The 19,612-nt window shown below is 35.8% G+C and overlaps 1 protein-coding gene across 2 annotated transcripts; it reads left to right on the top strand.

The window, feature by feature from the left end:
• The first annotated feature begins 599 nt into the window (after window positions 1-599).
• On the top strand, window positions 600-19,370 carry LOC108469557 (protein PHOTOPERIOD-INDEPENDENT EARLY FLOWERING 1). Of its 2 annotated transcripts, none has more exons than XM_053031825.1 (21): window positions 600-815; window positions 2,662-2,764; window positions 6,686-6,766; window positions 6,952-7,059; window positions 7,223-7,303; window positions 7,393-7,481; window positions 7,553-7,686; window positions 7,798-7,838; window positions 8,604-8,739; window positions 9,373-9,447; window positions 9,544-9,605; window positions 9,701-9,832; window positions 9,993-10,040; window positions 11,236-11,304; window positions 11,454-11,516; window positions 11,606-14,693; window positions 14,997-15,058; window positions 15,150-15,217; window positions 15,790-16,543; window positions 17,645-18,168; window positions 18,468-19,370. In XM_053031825.1, exons 2-21 carry the CDS (start codon window positions 2,705-2,707, stop codon window positions 18,910-18,912), a joined length of 6,120 nt encoding a protein of 2,039 aa, XP_052887785.1. In that variant the 5' UTR covers window positions 600-815; window positions 2,662-2,704; the 3' UTR covers window positions 18,913-19,370. The 2 variants fall into 2 exon arrangements, with proteins under 2 accessions (XP_052887785.1, XP_017625927.1); XM_017770438.2 differs by having other exon boundaries at window positions 9,544-9,617.
• The last annotated feature ends 242 nt before the right edge of the window (window positions 19,371-19,612 follow it).

The following is a 19,612-nucleotide window of genomic DNA, read 5'->3' as shown; positions in this document are numbered from 1 at the left end:
AATACTCGGCTTGAATGGGTGGTAGATTTTATCGAATTTTTCAATTCTAATATATATTTTTTTAAAAGTATATTATTAAATTAATTATTGCCCTTAATATGTATATATTATTAACTTTAAACTTAATTATCAAGTTAAAGCTTGAGTTTGAATACTTACTAGATTAATCGAGTTCAAATACAAAAATTGATAAACGAGCTTAATCAAGCTAAAGTTTACATCACAAACTTAAAGATAGATGTTTGATTGAGCTTCAGCTGAGTATCGAGTTTTGAATTTCGAGTTGAGCTCGAGCTCAAACTTGCCGGTATTTGGATTTAGCTTGGCTTGATTACACCCTCTGAAAACAATATGGATAAGGAGTTGAATGGAAGTTTTGAAACTATACGGGGTTCTAAATTATTTATGTATAATTATAAGTATTTTCTAGAAATTTACCCCTGAAATATGTTGGTTTGGATTTGGAAACAAAAAACAAGGAAATTTGTTGCTTCGTTTTGGATTAGAATGGTTAAAAAATAAAAAGTCCAGGGGTCGTATTAGAAAATTGTAAAATCAAGTTAAAAAGAAATAACTATTGGGCTAGTAAAGTTCGGGACAGGTGGAAGGTCACTACTGGTTAGGGGCAAGAAATAACTATGGTAACAGTCACACATTGCAAAATACAAAACCAAAAAACTTTCAGATTTATACATTATAACCCTACTAAAGAAGTAAATAGATCTCTCCCGGATCTATTTCTCTCTCCATATCTCGGCCATCACCGCCACCACAACTCGCTGCCGTAGCCACTGTAACCTGCTCTCCAAGCTGGGGTCGGTGGTCTTTCTCTATCTTCTTATATTTTATCATATTCTATTCGCGTGTTCTTTTCTATCGTGTCTTCTTTGATTAAAAAACAATAGCGAATCTCACAGCACCTTTATGGCTTAAAAATGGCAATGGGTCCGTCTTGTTTTAGCTTATTTCTGTCTAGGAACTAAAACCCACCCTAGGTTTTTCGTGGTTTGCTTCTTCCTTTATTTTTCGAAACCGATTTAGAACGGCTCCTTGAATTCGTGGGTTGAGCTGGTTTCTCATTTATTTGTTTATTTAGTTTGGGTTTGCTTTAACCTACCTCTGAAAGAAAGAGAGTGGTGGGTATTTTTTTCTTCCTTGGTTTAAAGCTTAAGGGTAGGTAAATTTTGCGTTAATTGTGTTCCTCGGTTTATCTGGAATTTGTATGTAGTTATTGTTTGGGGTCCTTGTTGTTGATTAATTTCCTTAGGGAAGGGTAAGGAATGAAGTTAGTTTCGTTTGGCATATCAGGGTTCTTGTGAGAATTCATTATGATGTATTGTTTTGAATTTTGTTTTTAGTAATAACTGGTTGGATGTTTAGGTCAGTTGCTTCTATTTAGCTATTTTTGTTTTTACTTTGAATTTTTGGTGTAGAGTTAAGCAAAAATGAGTTTTACTGGAACGATGAACTAGTTTGTAGAGTAGGTTACTTTCAAGATGGATGAATTGCATGTAACTTCAGTTCTGTCTAAACGATGGTTTTTAATTCCTTTTAATTTTTTAGTATTTTCATGCAAAGGTCTTTTGATACATGTTAGTTGGAGTTAGTGTTGCTAGATTTGAATTTTGCTGCGTGGATAGTGCAAATTTGAATAAAATAGTCGTATCTGGTATTTATTTGGTCACCTAATGAATCCCTAAATGCTTTGTATTCTTTTTTGTTCCATTTTAATTATAGTTGAAGAATCTTTTCCACTGATATCAATTATGGTTTTTCTTTCCATTAATTATTTGATGAGTTTAAACCAGATTTCTTCTACTCGTCTTTGTTTTGTTGGTTTGTTGCTCCACTCCCCTTGTGTAAGTCCTGGGTGTTGGGGCATGTGCGCCTTTTCTTTCCTTCAGCTTGATTGAGAATTAATTACTTATTAGGTAGATGTAGCTTGGTTGGGACTCCTACCTTAGGAGTTCCAAGGACTATTGGCTGTCTTGCATGAGGCTGCTTTCTACTTTCCTATGTCATGAGAATTTGGCTATCAGTCCTTTCTCTTCAAACTAAGAATGGAAGGAAATATATTATTTGACCACAAATTAAGGTGATAGTTTTCATTATGCTATCTTATACTTTGATTTCAGATGAACTATAGCTAATCAGAAAGTTGATTCAAAATTTGAACATTAAATCATGCGGTTTTGGATGTAGTATGGTGCAGAGGAAGTAAAACTTGGTTGCTTATTGTCTTCCAATAAATAACATTTAAATTTTCTATGTTCTTGTTGGTTGAGAATCTTCTGTTTTGATTCTGATTGAGGTCAGGTCATTTTTATCAATATAGTAACACTAAATCATGTGGTTTTAGATGTAGTATGGTGCAGAGGAAGTAAAAATTGATTGCTTATTGTCTGCCTATAAATAACATTTTAATTTGCTATGATCTTGTTGGTTGAGAATCTTCTGTTTTGATTCTGATTGAGGTCATGATCATTTTTATCAATATAGTTAAATTCTTTGTTGTGAATAATAAATCATTTTGAATTATATGAACCTTTGCTAAATCTGGTTTGATTTATTTTATTGTCTATGCTTTTTATTGAAATTCTTTGTTTTTTTCTGGTACTTAACTAATTCATATATTTTTCTTTGGCTCCCCCCCCCCCACAGCTCTTCCCTGTGCAAAATATGATATAGGTAGTGCAGCAACATAATGGCTTCTAAAGGACTGAGGCCTAAGCTTGAGCATGAGACAAAAGCTAGGCGCCAGAAGGTACTAGTGCTTTGGTCTCTTGCAACTCTTTTCTTGTCTCATATATTGTTAGTCTTGTTGCTCTTATCATCATGCGTTGTTCACATCCATGCTTATGCTTAGCTCTAAAGAAGTTTAGAGGTGAAATCTTTGTGGGGGTTCAAAATTTATATTATGTGCTTGATTGCATGAACTTTTTGTTGTATTAGTTTCTAAATTGCACTTGGCTAGAAGCAATTATATTTTCGCTATTTTTTTACATTAGCTATATCAAAAGGATAAAATTGTATTTATAATTGAGGAAATATTGCATCAAAGCATTGATAATTGGTAACTAATTAGATGTGTATTTTTTAGCACCTTCTTGTAGTTATCTAATGGAATCTATGAAAAAAAATCTAATAACTGCAAGTCTTGATAAATTAAATAATATTTACATTTTCTTGTTATTTTACTTAATTAAAAGTGAAAAGATCCATTATGGAAATGCTTTTTCTTATTGTTAAAGGAAAGCTGAAGAGATAAAAAAGCAATATTTAACAATATTATTGTTAGGTGTTCAACTCTTTTGTTTATAATTTGGATTTCAATCATCAAACTATGGTAGGATGAATGATGGCATTTTTCTTTTCAAGATGTTTAAGATTAGAGCTAAGAGAAATAGTGAATCGGTCTACAAATACTTATATAGATGCATCTTGCACAAAGTTACAAGTATGTACTTTAGAGCAAATGTTTATACTAACTCTATTATACACTTCAAATTTAATTAACCCTAGGGTCCTAATGAGACTTTGTAAACATGTCTTCTAACTGAGCGTGAGAACCAACAAATTATGATGATTTCCTTAGAAAGTGCCTCCTAATGGAAAATTAGGTTAGATTCAATGTTAGAGCAATTTGATTGTCACATTTCATAGTTGCAGGTGTGAAATACACAGTTCTTCAAGTAAATATATTTTCCATAACAATTTACGTGTAGTTAAGGCCATGACTTTAATACTCAACGTTTGCACTTGGTCTTGCTACAACAATTTGCTTTGGATTCTTCCATGAATCCAAATTATGTCTGATAAGCTCACAATACCTTGTAGTAAAACGTTTATTAGAAGGAGAGCTTGCCCAGTCAACCTTTGTATAACAAATTACTGGATAGTGCTCGTGATCTTGACACAACAAACCTTTACCTATAGCTCCTTAATGGATCGGAGAATACATACTATAATTGAATTCGAATGACTTTGATATGGTGAATGAATCAAGAAACTGACTTGGGGGTAGGTTAAGGACAATATCCTTTTGAAGATGAGAGTAATGTAAAAAAAGCGCATTTAAGAGAATAAGGCGAGAAGTTGAGACTTGGGGGTAGGTTAAGGACAAAACCCTTCAAAGGTGATGAATAAATAGGGTCTTTAGGAAACAAAAAGGATTTGATGATTGAGAACCGAAGATGGCATACGATTGATTAGATAATATGAAGGACTAAACCATCCCAATAAAGAATAGGAACTTGCATGTGTAGGAATAATGTCAAACCAAACTCAATTAAATGCCTTTTTTTTTACCAATTATCCCATATGTGAGAACAAGAAATTAGTCTAGCATACTTTGTTGAAACATATAATATTGAAAATGATGTTATATTCAAGAGCATTGATGCATTCATAAAATGCTAATAGGTATATCTAATTGAGTTTGTACTTCAGCACAAAAGGAGGCAAAAATAGAGAACAACTTGAATCTACCTCATGTTAAATAAAGCCATGTCGTTTGAAAAAAACTTTCATGAATGTTACAAGATATTTGAAACCTAATTTTGGAGCAACAGACTAGGATCTTGTATGTTTGAATGAACTAACATAAAAGGACTCTAGTTAGTAAAGAAACATGACCTGCCCTGAATCAATCATCTTCCCACTCCTTAGATCTTGGAAAGTAACAAAAGTAGATGCAGAATTAAGAAGACATAATACAAAAGATATGGATAGTGAAAGGAAATGGTTAATAGATCCAATGCTTGTTGAGCCATCCATAAAAGTAATAATTGGTAAAATTTTCGAGTTAAGGCAGAAAACAAGTAAGGATCACTCATCATATGTTTTTTGGCATTAATGTCAATTACCTATGGACATAAGGAAGAGGAAGGCTGAGCAAGACACGCGACAACATTATCTGCTTGCGCAACCAATGCTATGGGGTTGAGTGGATTGTTGAGCTGCATGAACTGTATTTACTATATGAACAAGAGATCCAAAATGGGTATACGAACAGGTTCAAGCACCAAATTAATAGCGTCAGAAAAATTGTAGTGAATAGCTGTCGTTGCTCTTGCTGCTTTGTCAAAACCATATTTAAAGGCATAAGCACATTAAATTCAGCAATGGGAAAGTTGCAGTTTACCAAGCATTCTATCTTCATTATCATGTGAATGCTAAAGAAAATCACCAATATTGTCATAATACGAGCAGCATCACAAGTGTAAATTTGGCATGCATGACTTCAAACCTTCGCACATAAATGATAGTTCAAAAAGTAGATCTAAGAATGATATCAGAAGACTACTAAGGTATGCTTGATGATTTAGCATCAATATGTTCCTAGGTTGCACAGTTAGTTTAAATGATAGTTAATGCATCTCTAGTTCAATTATAACTATAACCTTGGTCAAGAAACCGGGTTTTTGTTGCACTAGACCCCTGTGAATAATTTTGACTGTTTTATTTTTCATTGGTGATAATTGGAGTACTATAGAAGTGGGGAACAACTTATGAATAAATATCAAGTAACCATGTCGGATGAAAAATTGGATGCAATAGAAGAATGAATGGAGCTGCTGCAGGCTCCTGCAATGGTGACTTCTACTTATTTATTTAACGGCTACTTGAGTTTTCTCATTGATGGCTTTATACCATGTTGAGATTAAAACTAAGAGATGAATTGGTTGTGTCCTTAGGGTTCCACCCGCATGCACACTTTATACACAAAATTCAGACATTTATATAATGTGTCATAATGGAAATGGGCCCACCTAAATCTTAAATTTCACCTTTACAATAATTAAACCTGTTGGAAAACAGTAGTGGTAGTTAATGTTTGGCTATCATGGTACTTGCATTGAAGGTCATAAGGCAATACTGATTTTTAGTCTTTTTACATAACTTTTCAGTGCCTTCTGTTGTTAGAGGTTCAAGATAGAAGAAGAAGCTTATGTTTAAGCAATGAAATTTAGTTAAACCTACAATAACCTGAACCAGTTCAGTACTTTGATCCGAAAACTAGTTTTTTTAACCACCTCATTTTGTGTCCTCAAAACTGTCCTTTGAAGGTTATGCTCTATTTTTTTTTTACTTAAGATGATTGTTTGGTTGGCTATTATGGCTTCGTTTGGATGGGCGATTGACTGCGGTGCGGTGCGTTTAACTTACTTTTTGTCTCACGCTACAGTATCGCTACACTATCTAATCTCATCGCCACCGCTATTTTTACACTAAACGCAGCTAAACGCACCGCCCATCCAAACTCACCCTATGCCTCTTCATCCTTTCCTTTTGGAGCAAATTGTTGTTTTGAACTGGTGATTGCTATGCCTGGAGTAGACATGATGATCCTTTTAACAAGTCATTCCTTTTACTTTAAACTGTATAATGCAATATCTTCTTACTTTTGAAGGAACCACTGTTGGTATTTTGGTGATATGCATATATTGAATGTTTGTTGCATGTAGGAGTCCTTGCTCTGCTAAAGATGACCTCTCTCATAAATTATGCATATTGGCATGCATGGAATTAGTTGATTAAGGATACTGAGTGACTGTCCTGATTTTGTATTGCCTGTCAAGAAACCTCCAGATTTAACTTCAGGCTGCTTAGATTTTACGGTAAGAGATTGTGTAGCTAGTGTGTGTTCTAGTATTGATTATTTTTTTGGTTGACACGATTTTAGGCTCTTGAAGCACATAAAGAGCCTCAACGTCCTAAAACTCACTGGGATCATGTTTTAGAGGAAATGGTTTGGTTGTCGAAGGTAATTTTCTAACTTATGCCTCTGAATGTTTTCATTTTTCAATCCATAAATCTAAAATGTTATTTTGACATTTGTACTCCATATCTGGATGTCTCTATGTTATTTGCCTGGATGCTTGTCCTTACAGCAGAATATGAAAAGTTACCATGCTGTCGTCTCTTGCTAACTAAATTGGATTTTAACAGGACTTTGAGTCAGAGAGGAAATGGAAATTGGCTCAGGCAAAGAAGGTTGCCTTAAGAGCCAGCAAGGGCATGTTGGATCAGGCCACCAGGGGAGAAAAGAAGTTGAAGGTTTCTTTTTCTCTTCCTAAACTGAAAAGTTGTTCTTTAACATATCATTTTTTGAGGATGGAGTTTTGTTTGTAGTAGAAAATGTATCAAAGGTGACGATATGATTGAGTTGGCATCAGTTTACCCTGTTAATTTGTTAAATCTAGTATGCCATTGTGATCAGGAGGAGGAACAGCGGTTGCGGAAAGTTGCACTTAATATTTCGAAGGACGTGAAGAAATTCTGGATGAAAATAGAGAAACTGGCAAGTTATAATCAGTTGGTCTAATCTGAATGCTTTCCAGTTTCTTAGCATCAAGAATCTTATTTTTCCATTTAAATTTGTGATTCTAGGTGCTTTACAAGCATCAGATGGAGCTTGATGAGAAAAAGAAAAAGACACTTGATAAACAACTTGAATTTCTTTTAGGGCAAACTGAGAGGTCGCTTTCTTACCCTAAATTTCATTACCTTCATTAAGGAAAAGTGAACTTATAATTGGTTTGGACTTTAGGTACTCAACAATGTTGGCAGAAAATTTAGTGGACCCATACAAACCTGTGCAACAACATCCTGCTCAAAATCAAATGAACTCGCCTGGTAAAGCAGATATGAATGAGATTGATGAACCCTTGGACTTGAATGCTGGTAATCAGAATCTCATAGTTTTACCTTTACTTGCTATTGCCTTATCAATGCCATATCAATCTAAGTAATTTAATTGCCTGCCTCATGGAACCTCTCCTGTTATGATTGCAGATGCTGATGAAGATTTTAGCATACACTCTGATCAAGAATCAGTAAGTATTTTTTAATTTAGAATCTCATCTTCTTTTTTATGATATGTATGCGTTTCTGTTCTTTATTTTTGTCGTTTTTTCTTTTTTAAAATTTTGTGCAAAGGGCATGTTTATGTTGATCCTGTTATACTATGTCATATTTAACCAATGAGAAATGTTTACTATTGCAATGGGATGCTGAAGTATTCTTTTACTAATTATATATTTTCTTTTAGAAAATAATGAAAAAGGAAAAAGAAAATTATAAGTCTGTTGGACTTGTGGAAGTTTCTTGGTAGTGGGCATGTAAACAGAAAACTTCTATGAAATTCTTATAGAAAAGAAAATTTTCTTTTAGTTAAAAAATTCCTTTTTCTTTTTATCTTTTTTTTCTCTATGTGGTTTAATTTAGTTTGGATGTATGCTTTTCTCCTTTTTTATTTTATTGGCTATAACAATGCACTTTATGATGTACCCTGTTAATATTGTGTCACTCGGAAAGTATTAAAAAAGGATTAAGAACTTTATGGAACACTGAGTGATGTAAGGGATATGATGGAGTTTATGTTTTTACTAATTTTCTATTTCCTTTAGAGAGATAGTGACAAGGGAAAGTTAAAAAAGAAAAGGTTATGGGTCTTTGGACTAAAATGGAATGACTTAATCTTTAGCTCTGTAAGCATAAAATTTCTATTGAAATTCTTGAAGGTAATTTTTTATTTTTGTAAATCATCAAGCTTTATGGTCTGAGTATCTGACTATTTTTTCATCATGATCTTGTTTTAGGAAGATGATGAGCAAACACTGGAGGATGATGAGGCTCTTATAACTGCTGAAGAAAGACAAGAAGAATTGGCAGCTTTGCACAGTGAAATAGATCTTCCACTTGAGGAGCTCCTTAAGCGATATGCTGGGGAAACAGGTTACATGTTAACTTTATACATTATTCTTTTCCTATGTTCGCTTTGTAGCAAACCGGGGGGGGGGGGTAATTTTTTGTGATATGCCATGTTATGGGGAAAATTCTAAAAAAGGCTCCTTAATATGAGCTTTCCATCAGCTTTAATGTTACACAAAACATTACAAAACTTGTAATAGTTTGCGTAATGTTCTGTGTAACAGGAGTTACACAAAATAGTACAATATTTGTCATAATTTGTGTAATTGGGTAATGTTTTGTGCAACTGAATAATATTTTCTGTAATTACACAAATACACATAACATTACCGAAGTTGTAATAGTTTTTGTAATTACATAAATATACAAAACATTACAGAAGTTGTAATAATTTTTGTAATTAGGTAATGTTTTGTGTAGTTGGAGCTTATGGAAGCTTATTTTAGAATGCTCACCCTAGAACTTCTCCACGTTATGATATAGATTAGTGGCTGCATTGTTAGTTGTTTATTCTTTTTTTGGTTATGATGATATACACATGAAGTGTATGATGTGTGTGCTGCCATTCATTGTGCCCTTCTTTTCACACTTGTATTGTTGGTTATTTTTTGTTTTTTGGTTACAATGTAGTATGTTGATCAATGTAAGTTTTCACAGCTGATGGAGAAGGTAGTCCAGATAATAGGGAGGACAGACATGAGTGTACATCAGGGCAAGATGATAGTAGTAAAGGCGAGACTTTGTTTATAAATGTTGTTACTTGTGCTGTATGTATCAATTGATCTGCTTGAATTTCTGAAATTATAATTATAATTTTAATCTTCACAGGCAATGGAAGCCTTATTTCTCCTTCCACTCCTTCCAGTAAAGTTGAGACAACCAACTTGCTTGTTCGTCGTTCTGTAAGTTGTATGTGTTTGTGGTTGTTGTTGTGAATTGCAAAGGAAGTTCATGACTCAAAATAATGTTTATTTTCTGATTTTAGAAAGAAAGCAATGGTGGCTTGTCCAAGTCAGAAAACTACTCATCAGATATTGAGGCATCCTCCCCCAGAAATCTGTCACAAAGCTCTGGGGAGCTACCGAAAGATGTTTCATATGATTTCAGTGACGAGCAGGTTGGACAGCATTAGAAAGTGGCTTTCTCATTAAGTTGGTTCTTTGTCCCCCCCTCTCTTCTCCCCCTTCCACTAACCTTTTGGTTTTATGCAACTGTTAAGTGTTAATATAATTTTTATGTCAAATGCTAATCTTTTGGTTTTGTTTCAACATCTGCAGGAGGATGGTGATTTTACCCTTACTGGAGAAGAGACAGTACATCATATGGTATCGTACTTGTTTTCTTTTTCCTGGTTATGGATTTTTTTTCATGTTCTGATGCCAAGGAAGATAGATTTTTCTACTGGATAATTGCAGTTTTTGAATGCCTACATGAGAATGCATATGAGAATAGATTATCAGTAGCCTCTTGCATGCTAACCTTGTAGTTAGATTGTTCATTTGGTTTAAAAAGAAACTACGGCTTGCTAGAGTGACCCTGAAAAGAAAGAGATTTTCACTTTCAAGTATGCATTCTAATTGCAGTTTTCTTCCTTCATGTTTTATGAAGCTTTCTTTTGCTTTTGCAATGATATGTTATTGTATTTATTCCATTGGTTGAACATATACAGCTTTTAGAAATGAATAACTTTCATTCAAGATATCTTAACAAAAAAAAAAAATTGCCTAGATTGTATCTGATATTTGTGAACTGTTTGCATTGTCTTTGTCTGTATGTCGGAGGGGTTAGGCAGGTTTGGTTGGGAGAAGAGAAAAGGATATATCTGTTTTTAACAAATGAGTGCTTTAACTGTTTTAATGGTACCCATGGGTCTCTTTTGCTTGGTTTAAGATTGCTATGCATTTTTTCTAGATACGCCACCATATTATACAATAGCGGCAAGGCACAGCAAGTCTTTAGTACTGTTCATCTTTCTTTCATATAATTTATTGTTGACCTTTCAAACCTTTTATTTCTGAAGAAATCAGAAATTATAGGCTGTTCTGCAAGGTAGCAAAGCATATCGGTATATTTTCCCCATATTTAGTGTTATGAAGCTTTCTTCTGTGTTGAAATTTATATTGCTACTGTCTTTCCCCACACTTCCGTACGGGTTACTCACATTTTATATTGTGAGGGGTTACATTTCTAAAATTATGGTATCTACTCTGATTTCATTAGTTAAAGTCGGAATGGATAGAATAAGTTACCTTGTTTTAATTCATTGATTTAGTATATGTTTTTTTTTTTGTTAAATATGATATATGTATGTGTCTATATGGCTTCCTTCCTTTTTTTTTCTCTCTCAAACAAAAGTGAAAAGTTCGGGCAGCTTTTTTGGGTCAGGAAAAGTATTGGTGTATGTCATTGTCCCTTTGGCCAGAATCGGTTAAGATAAAAATTTGACCATTTATTATTGTTTGATGAGACTTTGATTCACATGCCTTCTTTCCTTTTTATTTTTTAATTTCCAATGGCTAGGATGATGAGACAACACTGTTGGAGGAGGAGGAACTAGCAAAAGCAGATTCTAGCAATCCCATAGATGAGGTAATGGGATACTCAATATGGCATATATTTATATGTATCAATTTCCTGAGTTTATGGTTAAAATTTCTTCAGTTGTTTGCATCCTCACTTTGGCTGTAGAAGTTTCTTGTCCTATTTCTATGCTGTTAAACATTGCAGCTCTTATGCAGATTGCCTTACTGCAAAAGGAGAGTGAAATTCCTGTGGAAGAATTGCTTCGAAGGTATAAAAAGGTAGGTTAAAGAATTGTTTCTTTGTTTCGCTGGAGCATTGCATTTCCTGTATCTAATTTTTTTCTTTATTCTCCACTCTTATTAAATAGGACTTCAGTGCTGATGATGCGTCTGGAGATGAATCGGACTATGCCTCAGCTTTTTCAGAGGACATCTTGGATTCTTCCGCAATGCATCAAAATGTTGAAGCTAAGGAGGAGGGTGTTTCTAAGGATGAAAATCTTGAATCCAGTGCTCCCGAGGGAGTTGAACATCCTCCCGCAGAAAAGGAAGCAGCAAGCCCTGATAGAAAGTCAGAAGATGGAATGGAAAGTGAGAATAGAATTGCTGATGCTGCTGCTGCTGCGAGATCAGCACAACCAACTGGCAATACATTCTTAACTACTAATGTTCGTACAAAGTTCCCCTTTCTTCTCAAGCACCCCCTTCGCGAATATCAGCATATTGGCTTGGACTGGCTTGTAACTATGTATGAGAAAAGGTTAAATGGAATACTAGCTGATGAAATGGGGCTTGGAAAGACAATCATGACAATTGCTCTTCTTGCACATCTAGCTTGTGAAAAGGGAATATGGGGTCCTCATCTCATTGTGGTTCCTACAAGTGTCATGCTTAACTGGGAAACTGAGTTTCTTAGATGGTGTCCTGCCTTCAAAATCCTGACATACTTTGGAAGTGCCAAAGAGCGCAAATTGAAGAGGCAAGGCTGGTTGAAACCAAACTCATTTCATGTATGCATAACTACTTACAGACTGGTTATACAGGATTCCAAGGTCTTCAAACGAAAGAAATGGAAATACTTGATCTTGGATGAAGCTCATCTTATTAAAAATTGGAAATCCCAAAGATGGCAAACTCTTTTGAACTTCAATTCAAAACGGCGTATCTTGTTGACCGGTACACCTCTGCAGAATGATCTCATGGAACTGTGGTCACTAATGCATTTTCTAATGCCCCACATTTTTCAGTCTCATCAAGAATTCAAAGATTGGTTTTGTAATCCTATATCGGGCATGATAGAAGGACAAGAAAGAGTTAACAAAGAGGTTGTTGATCGTTTGCATAATGTCCTCCGCCCTTTTATACTGCGCCGATTAAAAAGGGATGTCGAAAAGCAGCTTCCAATGAAACATGAGCATGTCATATATTGTAGGCTCTCAAGACGGCAGCGTAACTTGTATGAAGACTTCATTGCCAGCTCTGAGACACAAGCCACTCTTGCTAGTGCCAATTTTTTTGGGATGATCAGTGTTATCATGCAACTGCGAAAAGTCTGTAATCATCCCGACTTATTTGAGGGACGACCAATTGTGAGTTCTTTTGATATGGGTGGTATTAATATCCAGTTGAGTAGTTCTGTATGTTCAATTGTTTCACCTGGTCCATTTTCAACTGTAGATCTTAAGGGTTTGGGAATTTTATTTACTGATATCGATTTTAGCATGACGTCTTGGGAGAGTGATGAAGTAGAAGCTCTGGTTACTCCGAAAAGTTTAATAGAAGAACGTGTTGACCAGGATAATCTTGAGGAAATTAGGCCCTTGTCTAGACATAAGGGGAACTTGCACGGGACAAATATATTTGAAGAGATTAGAAAGGCTTTAAGAGAAGAGAGGCTAAGAGAAGCAAAAGAACGAGCAGCAGCAATTGCTTGGTGGAATTCTTTGAGATGCCAGAAAAAACCAGTTTACTCGACAACATTACGTGAACTGGTATCTGTGAAGCACCCTGCATTTGATATTCACCGTAAAAAGGTTGACAACCGATCCTACTTGTACTCCTCTAAGCTTGCTGAGATTGTTCTTTCTCCAGTTGAACGCTTCCAGACAATGATTCATCTGGTTGAGTCCTTCATGTTTGCAATCCCAGCAGCACGGGCCCCAGCTCCTGTTTGTTGGTGCAGCAAAACAGGAGCTTCTGTGTTCCTGCATCCAACATTTGTAGAAAAATGTGCTGAAAACTTGTTTGCCCTTCTAACACCAATTAGGCCTGCAATTGTCCGTAGGCAGGTATATTTTCCAGATAAGCGATTGATACAGTTCGACTGTGGTAAGCTACAAGAGCTTGAGATTTTGCTACGAAGATTGAAGTCTGAAGGTCATCGGGCATTAATATTTACCCAAATGACCAAGATGCTTGACATATTGGAGGCTTTCATAAATATATATGGATATACTTACATGCGGCTGGATGGGTCCACTCAACCTGAGGAGAGGCAAACATTAATGCAACGATTCAACACTAATCCTAAAATTTTTCTTTTCATCTTATCAACCCGTAGTGGAGGAGTTGGTATTAACCTTGTTGGGGCTGATACAGTTATATTTTATGATAGTGATTGGAATCCTGCCATGGATCAGCAAGCTCAAGATCGCTGCCATCGAATAGGACAGACACGTGAAGTGCATATCTATCGTCTAATCAGTGAAAGCACCATTGAAGAAAATATTTTGAAGAAAGCAAATCAGAAGCGTGCCCTTGATGACCTAGTTATACAGAGTGGAGGGTACAATACTGAATTTTTTAAGAAGCTTGATCCCATGGAATTGTTTTCGGGTCATAGGACTCTTTCTGTTAAGAGTCAGAAAGAGAAAAATCTCAACAGTGGCATCAAGGACTCTGTATCTAATGCTGATGTAGAAGCTGCTTTGAAGTATGCTGAAGATGAAGCAGATTACATGGCATTGAAGAAAGTTGAACAGGAAGAGGCTGTTGACAATCAGGAGTTTACAGAGGAAGCCATGAGCAAGGTGGAAGATGATGAGTTTGCAAATGAGGATGACATGAAGGCTGATGAGTCAACTGATCAGGCTGGATGTATGATCACTTCAAATAAAGATGACGGGCTAATATTGAATGGCAGTGGTTCTATTGAAGACAAAGCTCTTATTCTTGCTAGCAAAGAAGATGATGTTGATATGCTGGCTGACGTGAAGAAGATGGCTGCTGCTGCTGCAGCAGAAGGACAAGCTATCCCATCGCTTGAGAATCAGTTGAGACCAATTGATCGATATGCAATCCGTTTTCTGGAAGTATGGGATCCCATTATAGACAAAGGAGAAACGGAACCTGAAATTGGGTTCGAAGAGGCAGAATGGGAACTTGATCAAATTGAGAAGTACAAGGAGGAAATGGAAGCTGAGATTGATGATGATGAGGAACCTCTAGTGTATGAGAGTAAGTGTCTTTTCGTTCTGTTTGTCAACTTCTTTTTTCTTTTGCATGGTATGTTGTCTTATTAAACTTTTGAAGTTTTCTAATTTTTAAGACCAGTTGGAAAATAGGGCGAATTACATTGTTTCCTTTACTATTCATCCTCAGCATGAAACAAATTATTTGGCTCATATGATCTGCATACCTTCATAGTCATACAGTTCCACTTTGTACATCAAAAGTATTCGAAATTGTGGAAAGTAACTAAATTTATGACCTTAGTTGGGTCTATCTTGAAGCTGATGCCTTACTGTCAACCCTTTTCAGAATGGGATGCTGATTTTGCCACAGAAGCTTATCGGCAGCAAGTTGCTTTGGCTCAACATCAGGTAATTAAATTTTTATATATAGCCGTTTAAACTATTTGTCATGATTTATTTGAGGTAGCTATTTTATGTTTCCTAAATTTATACCTTGTAGTTAATGGAAGAACTAGAACATGAAGCCAAGGAGAAGGAAGAGGCAGACGAAGCTAATTTTGACGCAATGTAAGATGTCTCTTGACTCTTAAACCCAAAACTTTTGAGCTAGCACTCCTATTTCCTTTTTATTCCTGCATGATTCATTAAGATGGTTATTTGATACATTTAGTACAAGATTCATCTGCAATTGCATTATTTCACTATACACATATAACTCTAATTGTAGTGGTAGTTGCTTAATTTTATCTGGTAAATTTGACAGTTCTACTTTGTAGTGGATGATATGTTTATCATATAGGAATCTTATCAGCACCTTTAGGACTTGATAGAATCTAGCGCATGATTTCTGTGCCTAAAGATGATACTCTATTTAAAATGTGAAAATTTTAGTTTACAACTTGTATTTGGATTTTTAATTAGCCAAAACAGCCTGCAACTTTCTAAATTTATACTCTAACTAGGACTTGCAGATGAATCATGACATTCTTTATAGATAACAAGGTAATATGAGAAAAGTACCCACAAATTAGTGATTCATGTTTCTGAAATTTGAGAAGTTGAACTTCTAATGGAAGGAATTAAAACCTTATATGTACTGCTTTTGGATCAAAATTTCAATTTTAACCTGCTGTCTACAGGAATGAAATGACTAGTGAACCTAAGGCAAAATCTAAGAAGAAGAAGAAGCCGAAGAAAGCAAAGTTTAAATCTCTGAAGAAGGGATCTTTAAATTCTGAAGTGAAACCTGCAAAACAGGGCACAAAAGCAGAACCTATGTTCATAGATGACGATGTCGACTCGCCAGAAGAGCTCTCTTATTCTGATATTACACCACCCTCTTCAAATATGCAGAAAAAGCGTAAGAAGATTGAGATAGTGCATGATAGTGAAGAAGCGAAGAGCTCAAAGAAGCCCAAAAAACTTAAGAAGCCTTCTGAGCTACATCCTGGTGAATGTGTGGAGGTAAAACCATGTGAGAGCCTTTCTGTTGAGCTTGAGCAGAAACCTGCTAGTAGGAGCAAAACTGGAGGCAAATTTTCCATTACATCCATGCCCATGAAACGAGTCTTAATGATAAAACCTGAGAAATTAAAGAAGGGTAATATCTGGTCTAAGGACTGTGTTCCATCTCCTGATTCTTGGTTGGCACAGGAGGATGCTATTTTATGTGCAGTTGTGCATGAATATGGCCCAAATTGGAGTTTGGTTAGTGACACACTCTACAGCATGACTGCTGGTGGCTTTTACAGGGGTAGATACCGCCATCCAGTTCATTGTTGTGAGAGGTTCAGGGAACTAATTCAAAGACATGTTTTTGCTGCACCGGACAGTTTGGGTAATGAAAAGATCAGCTATGCAGGCTCTGGGAAGGCTCTTCTTAAAGTAACAGAGGTATGTGTGTGTGTGTGTGTGTGTGTTTGGTTGGTGAAAAGAGGACAAAAGCAAGAAATAGGGAAACATTTGATGTGAGCATTGTTCTGACTTGTAAAATTTTAATGATCACCTGATTTAAGGTTTCGTTTGTGCCCACTCAGTGGCAACAATAGGCACTAGACTGCAGTAACTGACAAATAGCTTAGAACTTTTTTAGTCAGCTTGATGTTCATCTAGTAGATTACTTGGGATTGGCCAAAACAACAAAAGCTTTTACTTACTGTCTTTACTAGTTTTATTCAAATTTGAGGTAAAGCCTGGTGTGCTGAATAATGGCCAGCTCCAATAAACTATGAGAAAACTTTTGAAGTTGATTTGTTTCTCTCTCTTTTGAGCCTATTTAAGCTCTTTTGATGCATATTTTGGAAGGTTCTAGATTCTAAATAGATTGTTGAACTTTTACATTTGGTTTCTGCCAGCATTGTTCCCTTGATTGGGTTTTTTTTTTTTGGGATTGTATGGGCAAGCCTTTCCTGTTTTCTACCATTTGTTGTCACATTTTCATTGTTGATAGTCCTTTATTTAAGCAGTACTGGTTCTTTTGTACATTTTTTTCCCCAAAGAAGTCCCCTATCTAATTGCAGTTAAGTTTCTCGGCCCTATATGAGTATCTGAAACAATTTTGCATCATTAGTTTTCATGGTTCCCTGATGTGCGCTTGTAGTATTAGATTTTGTAGGGTAAAATATAAATTAATTTAGCCTATAGTTATCTATGAACTTTTAGGCTTTGTTATTTATTCATTTTGGGAAAAAGGAGGGAAGGAGGGGCAGTACTTAGAGAGTATTTAATGTGGTTCTCACCACCCAGGTTCTTTTGTAAAGCAAATTCTTTTCCCCACACTTCCCCCAACCCATTTTCCCCCAGTTCATTCCCCCCTTTGTCCCCTATTTACTGGTGTCTCAGGGCTGATGTTTTATAAACGAGTTTTCTGTTATGTTTTATGTGCTTATTGTGATGGTGACTTAATATGTCATTAAATGTTAAGTACGTTTTCCGAATTAATTGGTGTATGATAGTCATGAAGCAAGAAGCCTTACCCATCATATATCATGGCAGGATAACATTCGAATGCTGTTAAGCTTTGCCGCTACACAGCCAGATCATGAGTTGCTTCTTCAGAAGCACTTCACTTTCTTACTTTCATCTGTGTGGAGGGTGACGCATCATCCTGAACATCGACAAAATGTCTCATCTGCTCGGAATGGTGTTCGTTTAGGGGGAAGGTTTCTCAGTCCTTTTCTTGGGCACACATCTCAGCGTTCTGCACAGGAAGCAGCACAGAGGATGAAATTCACAAACTTGCGGGAGTGTAGCGAGTTGTTATCAGCTGCATTGCATGATGCAAGCAATAGACAATGGAGTGAAGCAGGTTTCCTCTCTGACAAAGAAGATTCTCAGGTGATTGAAGAAAGTTTAGAGATAACACTAGAAATCCAGAGGGAGAATGATGACTCTATGATTCCATTCCCACGGGTAATGAATTTATCAGTATATGGCCCCAATCCTGCTACATCTATAAACAAGATTGCTGGAGAAGACCATCTCAAAGCTTCTAGTGTTTTGGCCGAGAACCGTTTCAGGTATAGCTGTTTGCCTTATTTACAAATTAAGTACCATGGTAGTGAATCATTGGCTAGGAGTTATTTAGTCTGAAAGAAGCATTTGTCCTTGTGAATCTCTTGCGTACTATTTCAGATTGTCAGTTCATATCAAAATGAGATGACAATGACATTAGTTTCAAGTCATTGTTTTGTAGGGCATGCTAGGTTCCATTAATTGATAGGTTGCTGATCTGTAGAATTATATATTGTTTTGCATTTTTGTGTACAGTTTTTTGTTCGTTGATTGCTAACCAAGCAGAGTCGTATTCTTTTCTCAGGGCTGCAACTATGGCTGGTGTCGAAGGTGGTCAGCATTGGGCTTCAGCTGCCTTCCCAGCTAATGATTCCAAAACACGGTCAGGGTCGAAATTGCAGTCCTTGGGGAAGCACAAACTGCCTGCATCAGACACAGCCAGACCTAAATCAAAACTGAAGAAGGCCTCAACGGAGCATAGTGATGTACCTAACTTACATGCCGTGCAAGTATTTCAACCAGTATCAACAATTGCATCAAAAGACCCCAACTTAATATGTGACCCAACATTGGTCACTAATGACGGCAGTTGGACCAATGGTGTTGGCAGCAATTTCTGTTCAAGCATGGATGAAGCCTTTCCATCGGAAGTAGAGAGCCTTGATATAGTCCCGCACAATTATACCCCTGGCTTTATTTCGGGACTCGACGATTGTTCAATGCTCCCAGACTATACTGAAATTGGATAAAACTGCTTGAGATTCTTGGTTGAAGCTATTATTATGATGGATGGAGAAAAAAGATGATTGTTTGAGCAAAAAACCTAGATCCTCCCACCATTTTTGCTGTGATGTCTGCTCGGGGTTACACATTTTGAATTTGACTCACCAGTTTTGGGTGCAATTGGAGGAGCGAGAGGCTAGGCTAGGATAGGATAGGCATATTTAATATAATATATATAGCATTTAATTTAATCTTGTAATTAATCTTGAGAGGGAAATTTGTGCTAATTTATGTCTTTATCTAGGCTTTTGGTTGATGATGACATGTAATTTCAGATTTTGGAACATTTCCTCTCCTAGTCAAAACTGGTGGTAAAAAAAAAAGAAGCTAAAAATAGGTTCTTGCAAGTCTCTCATATGCAGTTGCCACTCTTTTCTAGCTTTTGATGCTTTTCAATTAAATAGCTTTTAAATTTTTTTTAGAACTAGAATGTTCATTGATGATTCCATATTTGGGAGAAGATTGCCTAAAATGTAAATTATCTCAAAATTGGTTATGCATGTATACCAAGATGTAAAAATTCTCAGTTGTTATAGAATTATATCTTAATACATTCATAATTTTTATGACGAGTTCTAAATTTAAGATTACTCTCTTTTATATTATATTTAATTTTATCAAGGGCAATAGTTGAACAAAATAAGAGTTCATTGTATGAACATTGTG

The sequence above is a fragment of the Gossypium arboreum genome, chromosome 8, assembly GCF_025698485.1.
Source record: "Gossypium arboreum isolate Shixiya-1 chromosome 8, ASM2569848v2, whole genome shotgun sequence".
Classification (NCBI taxonomy): domain Eukaryota; kingdom Viridiplantae; phylum Streptophyta; class Magnoliopsida; order Malvales; family Malvaceae; genus Gossypium; species Gossypium arboreum.
Note: the sequence above shows the minus strand (reverse complement) of the source record. Positions and strands in the feature narration are given on the sequence as shown.